Source organism: Phragmites australis, chromosome 3, assembly GCF_958298935.1.
Source record: "Phragmites australis chromosome 3, lpPhrAust1.1, whole genome shotgun sequence".
NCBI classification, from domain to species: Eukaryota; Viridiplantae; Streptophyta; class Magnoliopsida; order Poales; family Poaceae; genus Phragmites; species Phragmites australis.
In genome coordinates this window covers 45,024,235-45,032,448 of record NC_084923.1, presented here as the reverse complement: position 1 = coordinate 45,032,448, position 8,214 = coordinate 45,024,235, and the positions used below count along the sequence as shown (strand labels likewise).

General features: G+C 47.0%; 1 protein-coding gene across 1 annotated transcript; it reads left to right on the top strand.

The window, feature by feature from the left end:
- The first annotated feature begins 536 nt into the window (after positions 1 to 536).
- Positions 537 to 7,779, top strand: LOC133913344 (protein CANDIDATE G-PROTEIN COUPLED RECEPTOR 2-like). Its single transcript, XM_062356470.1, has 6 exons — positions 537 to 1,008; positions 6,237 to 6,428; positions 6,908 to 7,067; positions 7,157 to 7,259; positions 7,343 to 7,424; positions 7,551 to 7,779. Exons 1-6 carry the CDS (start codon positions 700 to 702, stop codon positions 7,626 to 7,628), a joined length of 924 nt encoding a protein of 307 aa, XP_062212454.1. The 5' UTR covers positions 537 to 699; the 3' UTR covers positions 7,629 to 7,779.
- The last annotated feature ends 435 nt before the right edge of the window (positions 7,780 to 8,214 follow it).

Below are 8,214 nucleotides of genomic sequence, written 5' to 3'. Positions count from 1 at the left end.
GATCTCGGGAAAAAGTCCCCTAGGAAAGGCGCCACGTGGCACTCTGCTTTCCTGACCTCGGGACTCGGAGACCCTCGGTTTCCGTGTCACCGACAGATGGCCTCACACGTTATGTGATATCTCATTATCGACGGGTATATCACTTATAAAAAAATCTCGTATTAGTGAGATAAACAAGTAGCAAACCTGATAGATAAGGTATAACCAACTTCACTGATCACTCAAGCCCATGTTTGATTCTTTATTTGCAGTTATTTTATCTATTAGGCATAGCAGAAGTGAAATGCTGAGACGAAGCTGCTTGCTGGCAAAGATTGGCTTTTGAGGAAGCATAAACTCCCACAAACACCTTTAAAAAAGAAAACAAAGACGCAAACAAAGCCTTTGTACAAGTCCAGTGTCAATAATAAAAATGAAAACTAGATTGCAAAAGAAAAAGGATTTGTGCAATCCTTATCGGGCCGCCCAAAGACGTCATCCGTGGGCCCGTCCCGAGCTCACAGCCCATAAACGTTCCCCCTTTCCGTCTTCTCCCCGTCATCTTCCTCCTCTGCCATTTGACCCACCCTCCACCCACGAGCCAGCGGAATCTTACCGCTTCGGCAATCGGCAATCGATCTCCGCGCGATCCCAAATTCCACACAGCCCAAACCCTAGCGGCCAGCCACCTCCACCTTCCCCGGCGGGCGGGCGACGGAGATGCGGGGGCTGCTCGCGGAGGGCGCGACGGCGGTGGCGGTGGTGGTGGCGCCGGAGGCCAACTCGTCGTCGGACGGCGCCGCGTCGCCGGCTGCGGCGGGCCCGATGTGGTGGGTGTCGGAGTGCCACGGGGTGTGGTACAGCCTGGCAGTGATGCTGCCGTCGCTCGCGTTCGTGGGCTTCCTGGCGTGGCAGGCCCGGCGGAGCTTCCGCAGGCTCAACTACGGCCGCTCCCACGTCGTCGTCGTCGCGTACTACGCGCTCCTCTGGGCCGTCGCCATCCTCAACCTCCTCTGGTGCTTCCTGCAGGTTCGGATTGCTTGCCTTTGTTACTTCTCTCTAAGCTTCAGATTGGCATGTAGCGGAGCTGCCTGCTTGGTGAGGATGTTGATTTGGGCATTCGATACGTATATGACGTGAATATGTGATGTTGTGCGTGTCGTTCTAGTAACGACTAGTGAAAAGTAGGAGTATGGCTTTCAATGAAAAGTAGGGGCAAGTGGGGATAATTGTCACGGACCTCTCTCAATCAAGCACAGAATCATACACGAACATCCAAATCTCCACCAAGTTCATCTAGTTCATGGCCAATCCCAGTTGGAGTACAGAGCAGAGGGTACAAGCGGAGGTAAATGGAGACTCGAGTAGGAAGAAGGAAGTCTAGACCGGGTACAGAGAGAGAATTCGGGAGAGAGAGCACCAGAGGGAGGAATCGAGAAGAAGAGCCCGGGAGTGAAGGGGAGAACCGGAGGTAGGAGAAGACAAGTCTGTATTCTGTTCTTTGATGCACATCCCGAGTGGCTTTGCTTCTCTTTTATGCCTTGATCCTCTCCAGTACACAAGGCCAAATGCCAGCCCACAGCCACGTCCGTCAGCCCAATGTCTGTGACATTCTCCCCTACTTGAGGCTCGGCTTGCCCTCAAGCCGAAACTATTAGCAAAAATGGCTTTGAACCACCAGGATCCCATGGCATGTGTAACCAAACACTAGAATTGCTCCTCTTGATTGGACTGAACAGAGTGAGAATTCATAATTTGACTCCAGTAGTTCCTTAATAACCTTGGGCCTGCAAACAAGCTTTAGCGCTCTAGAACTGATAAGCAGCACTTCCAGAAGGGGTAGATAGCAAGGAAGTGCCCCTCCTGTGCACAGTCTGGTCCATTTGCTCATGCCATGGCAGCTGCAATATAGCAATGCTTGACAAGTAGTAGACATCCTCTTAAGTAATTTCCCAGACCTTCCAATCACTACATCTCTGCTGACAATATAAACCATTGTAGAGTTGTCCAAGCATGTACCTTTTGACTTGCTGCACCACAAAAACCCACTCCAACCCATCTTGCTAACAATGTTGGCTACAAAACAAGGAGGAGCTGCTCTTTCACTTGTACAGAATTTGAGCCATTGCCAAGATACTAGTAATGACCTGACAATGCTGTTGCATGTGAGGCCCTCATTGGTGTTCAAGACTGATGCTCGTGCACAATCTAGCTGCAAGTACTTCACAGCAATGAGTATACAACTGCTGCTGTTCACTTTGTTCAAGGCTTCTGAGCTAGGTGAAGCATTGTACTCTAGTAGCTGTTTAAAATTTGTTTGATCTTGACACAGTTCACTTTGTTCAGTGCTATAAAACATGCCATCGATACACATATCAACTGCACTGAATAAATTTAGTGGACTGCACTTGTTCTTCAGAGTGCCCATTTGACACAGCTTGTATAGATCAATGCCTCTCATCCATTGAGTTTCACAATTTCGGCGGCTCGCCTTTACCTGAAAATCAACCAGAAGCATACTCCTAAGCAGTAGCAACACTCCTCTACTGCACACAGGTCTTGGCCAAGAAGTTAGCTCAATCGGCCTCGTTGGTGTGCTGGCCATAGGGAACAATGCAAAGGTGCATTTTGCACTGAATATTGCCAACTCTTCAGCTCAACTTGATCAACCTCAATAAGCAAAAATCCTACCACGCTTCTGCTGCCCAAATCATCATGCATATACTGTTTGCCCATCCATCACTCTCCCAATAAATCAATTGGCCATATCTCCACGGGAGATTGCAGTTCAATTCCAGCAGCAAAACTGAATTTATACAGCTCAATAAGAATAGCTTGACTAGGAGTGAGATTAGGCTTACCAATGGATGTGACCGCTGCCATTTCAGCTTGAGGACAGGCTGTGCTCTTATCCTTGACTCCTTCCAGCATACAGAACACCTCCAGCTGCCTTGCTCCAAACCCATCTTCACACATGTATTTACTTCCTATTGGCCTGCTATCCATATCTTCACTTGAACATGCCTTCACACAATCTGCAAGCTCTGCCACACTAAGCTGTGGGAAACAAATCAGCCACTGCTGACTGTGTTTGGACTCATCACAAAAGTTCACAAGCACCATTCTGCTAGCTCTGATCAAGCACGAAGCTGCTGATGTAGTGTCAAGGGCACACCCCTTCATGCTTGTAATATCGGGATCCCAGTAGAGTTTGCCATGGTTGTCGGCATGGCTGTTCCCCTCCAACAAATCATCCTTCAATGGTTTCACCTCAAGCAATATTCTTGCCACTGGACTTGCATCAGTTTCAGATTCACGAGCACTCCCTCCTGACAAAACTGAATAGACATCATTGTACTTGTTATTGGTAAGGCCATGTGTTTCCTCAACGTAGTGGGCGATTGTGGCATTGATGAGGTCGAACCACATCTGTCCGGTGTCCATCATGTTCTGCCCGAGCAGGTAACCGAAATCGCTGCAGGTGGGCAGTTGCGGCGGAGGCCATCGAGAAGGTCTAGCTTGCGTGGAGCAACGATGGCGACGCCGCCCACCTCGATCTTGTGGTGCTACTAGTGCGAAGTCACGAGGAGTGGAAACGAGGCACGCGAAGGAGAGGCCAAAACATCGCAGCGCACGGCGAGAAGGTGAGCATGTGCCTAGACAAAGCCATCTTGGAGTCGGTGACACTTTTCGTCGAACACCTTGTGGGCGGGGTTGCCTGACACACAAGGAGGTCCACGTGGATGTTGACGGGGTCGTGGCGCGGCACATCCCGCTCGGCGATGAACTTCGTGCCCGCGAAGAGCAACATGGTGTTGTTGACGTTGTGGTCGGGGTTGTCGTCAAAGTCCACGGCCTCCACCAGGCTTAACTCCAACGCGCACAACCTGGGGGTAACGCCTGTCGGCGTAGGCGCAGGCGTGGCAGCTGCTCCACGGCTCCAGTGGCCGCCTCGTCGTCGGGTGGTGAAGCCGAGGCCGTTTCGTCAACTGGTGAAGCCGCGGTCTCGCGTTCCTCCTCCGATTCAGGGAGTGCTTTAGGCTAGAGCGTGGAGGGAGCGACGTGAGAGCGGGTGGCGGTGATGGACGCCGACTTGAAAGAGGTGAGTGTTGGCTCCGAGATAACTATCAACGCTAGGGTGGTCGCCGACGCTGGTGCGGAAGCAGGTATGGAAGTTGACACCGGGGTCGCTGATGACGCAGGAGCGGCGGGTGTGGACGATTTTGGCGCAGTGGTGAACGCCGACACGACGATGGTGGACGCTGATGCAGGAGCTAGCACTAGGGTAAGAGACTGTGCGTGCTCGGTACTCAACCGACAACATTTGTCCCATATGTTGCGGCCATGTAAAGCCTCACAAGCGCGCACGGCGTCGTAGCACCACCGGAACTCGATGAAGGCTTCGACCTTGCTTCCATTGCGTCTCGTCGTCATCCGGATGCTCTCCACGTCGTACGAGCCAAAAACTTGATGGAGCATCTCCGTGGTCACAGGGTAGAGCACCATGTTCACCGTGACATGAAGGACGGGCCGATGAACGCTCGAAGGGGATAGAGACGTGAAGGCCGAAGCTGGCACCAATGTTGCTGTCACACCGATGTAGTCACCGACACAGGGGAGTGAACGTGCGAGCTGGACATCCAACGAACAGCAACCGTCGTAGACGTTGCACCTGTGGGTGTCTCACCGAGCTTGCTCCGCTTCCTAGCTCGACCAGAACCGAACCAAGGCCTCTACATGCCATGTAGTCAACGACGTGAGCGTCTGCACCTCCACAACTCTGTTGATGTGTATACCTCGTGCAATACCCCTTTGGTCACCGGGTACCGCACAAAGCTCACGGTGACATGAAGAAGGCAACTCGAGGTGGTGTCAAGCCGACTTGACATTTCACTGAACAGGTAGTGTGCATCGCCACCTCGAACATCTCCTCCAACAAAATTCACAGCCATCGCTCCACCACTACGAGATCAATGACTCTGATACCAATTGTCATGGACCTATCTCAATCAAGCACAGAATCATACACGAACATCCAAATCTCCACCAAGTTCATCTAGTTCATGGCCAATCCCAGTTGGAGTACTGAGTAGGGGATACAAGCGGAGGTAAATGGAGACTTGAGTAGGAAGAAGGAAGTCTAGACCTGGTACAAAGAGAATTCGGGAGAGAGAGCACCAGAGGGAGGAATCGAGAAGAAGAGCCTAGGAGGGAAGGGGAGAACCAGAGGTAGGAGAAGACAAGTCTGTATTTTGTTCTTTGATGTACATCCTGTGTGGTTCTGCTTCTCTTTTATGCCTCTATCCTCTCCAGCACACAGGGCCAAAGGCCAGCTCAGTAGTCCAGCCCACAACCACATATCAGGGAGAAATGTGTTTGGTTGCCGCCATGCACTATTCTAGCTTGCCCGACAGATGTAATTGTATGCCCGTAGCCTGTGCATGTGCTTATGTAGACGAGCCCACTTGTTGGTGTCACAAAATCACCTTCATGCAAGCACCAATCATAATCTCAACTCTTACAGCTGCTCATGTGGCCTCAGATTTGGTCAACCAAACAAAATCTCAGTTCAGCCTATCCTGACAGATACAACCAACCAAACACTCTTCTTTTCAACAAATATGACTCCGCTCAGCTTGCTTCCTCTTATCCTGCATATACAGTCCATGCAGTCCAATCACACCAGAATTTGTTGGGTACAATCATTTGTGAGACGGCAACATTAACCGAGGTGTTGATCATGAACTTTTTGAAATGTGTTTTCAGTTTTGAATGATGAACGGTAGTGTTTTATGTTTTGTTAGTTTTTAATTGCTGAGTAGAATAAGTGGGTAAAAGAGTTAGGTGGATTTTTGGTTAGACGAAGTTCTTTTGGTAAACATACCTTTAGCCTTTATATGTTTCAATTTGGTAATGGGATACCTTTAACCTTTTGATGAACAAGTAGCAAACTCTGGAGGGTTTATAGAAAAGAAAATGCTCTAGTGGCCAGGTGTCGATGTTCAAATAACTAGACTTCATATTGGCCTAATTTCTGGGCTTAGGCTTAAGATGCACATCTTTTACTCTATGTTACTAACTTAAGTGGATTAATTCATTGTGTGAATTGATATGGTGCTGATGTACAGAGGGATTATCGCATGAGAAAATCCTGATTTTATGTATTCGGAAATTTCATTCTATCGTTTTTGTTATATTGTATACTGCTTCTATCTCTTATATAAGTATAAAACTTATCTTATTCCCTGAAATGGCAGGCCTGGCAATGTATGCCTGATCGGGCATTCTCTTGGAATGTACTGTCATTGTTTACAAAATCGGGAATGTTATTCTTGGAAGTTAGTCTCATAGCATTTCTACTTCAAGGAAATTATGCCAGTGGTTTTGAGTCTTTGGCTCGCACCTTTGTTATCTCTGGAGCTGTAGTCGCTGCTGATGTATTGCTCAAGGTATGATACTGCTCCAAAGTTCAGGCACAGTGGATGTTACCTAGTTTTTCTTATTAGTGATGGGTGTTATATTTCTCGTGCAGTTTGTCTTCATGATTTAACCAGAAAATTTTGCACTGCTATGCCATATTTGCCTTATATAATATGCTAAGTAAATTGACTTGGTTTATCAGGTGTACCATGTTCCTTTATTAGAAGAAAATAATATGTTATGTCCAATGTTTCATAGTGGATTGGCTATTTCAAGTTGATACGCATTTTCTATCGTTACTAGATCTTGCTGTCTGCCTCATTAGTCACTAAAAAGTTTCTAACTGCCCAGGGGAAAAAAAGGGTCCCATGACTTAACATTTTACTCTATCCTTGTTTAAATGCATCACATTTGTGTTGCCAGTGGAAATCGTGTTAATACTTTTGTTCTCTCATGTAACTAGAGAGCATTATGTTATCTTTGACCATGACATCCGCCCCTTCTTCAGACTATATATGTCTTTGGCTTCGGTGTCGCTTTGTTCATTGATGATGACCAAGGAACTGGTGGGAAATGGGGCCTATGGATTCTCCACAAAGTGGTGCTTACTGGAGTCTATGGCCTGATTGTTTTCATGCATCACTCGAGATGGAGGGACAGGCTACCTGGTAATTGGTTACAATTCCAAGTATTATCATGTATGTTCCAAATTATTTGTTTGTTGTTTCATGCCCATCTCGTGGTTGCTTTGTTGCAGCAAAACCAGCATACTACAATTACGTATGTGCGATGTTGCTACTGAATGGCATATCACTGTTTGGCTGTTTCCTTGTTGCAAGTGGAGTTGGATTTGGTTTATGGTACATAAAGAGCAATATGTTCAAAGTTTATTGTAGCTTATTCACCTTCAAGAGCAGTATTTGAGGATCTTCCTTTTTTGTAGGTTATATAATCTCACAACCGTATGTTATCACTCTCTTTACCTTCCACTTTTATATGCGACTTTCCTAGCAGACTTCTTCCAGGTACTTTCTTGCATAGTTGCATATGAACATTCACTTTGTTTTCTCTAGCGCATGTGTACTGGTAAATTTTTCTGTGCCTTCTTGTAGTCAAATTGTTTGTGTTTGCTGGTTTATTTGTATATGTAGGAGGAAGATATGCTTCTAGAGAATGTATACTACTCCGAAATGAAAGACGCTGGGTTCTTTGATGCTGACTGGGATTAATCTGAAGATACCACGCTGTATGGCCATTTTCACGCGAACTGCAGACTGTATTTTTTTAATCTCTGTACTCTTAATTGTAGAACAGAAAATGTATGTAGCTAACCATTATAATGAATGGAAATTTGTAAATTTATTGCTGGATACTTAAGAATTCGAGTCATATCACCATACAAATTACCGCTCTAACTTACCGCTCTAGGTTTAGAAGTGAACCATCAGAATTTGCATTTTCGTAGTCTCATGTATAGACATGTCACAACTTTATCACCTGATTCTACCAGGAGTATCAGCTAATGCTACATGTGCATATCTCTATGATTCGTTTGTTCTCTTTGCCGTTTGTGTTCAGAAGAGTTTTCTTTCCAGAACGATGTGTGTTCAGAAAAGTAACGGATACACTGTTTATAAGATTCAAGAATCAAAGGCCATCGGACCCTGCAATCTGTCGCTTTCTCGGTGCCCACGTAGTACGAAAATTGAATTCTGTAGCCTTCTGTCACCGTCCCTATACCACATTACCAGTCCCATAGCCTGCGTTGTACCCCTACAGGATAGAGCGTCAGCATAGCCGCATAGGAAGCATTGC

Bases quoted from the DNA above. Each gene is read 5' to 3' on its own strand.
- LOC133913344 (XM_062356470.1), top strand. From the start codon at position 700: ATGCGGGGGCTGCTCGCGGAGGGCGCGACGGCGGTGGCGGTGGTGGTG. The intron at 1,009-6,236 runs GTTCGGATTGCT...CTGAAATGGCAG, and splicing joins TCCTCTGGTGCTTCCTGCAG to GCCTGGCAATGTATGCCTGA. The intron at 6,429-6,907 runs GTATGATACTGC...CCCCTTCTTCAG, and splicing joins CTGCTGATGTATTGCTCAAG to ACTATATATGTCTTTGGCTT.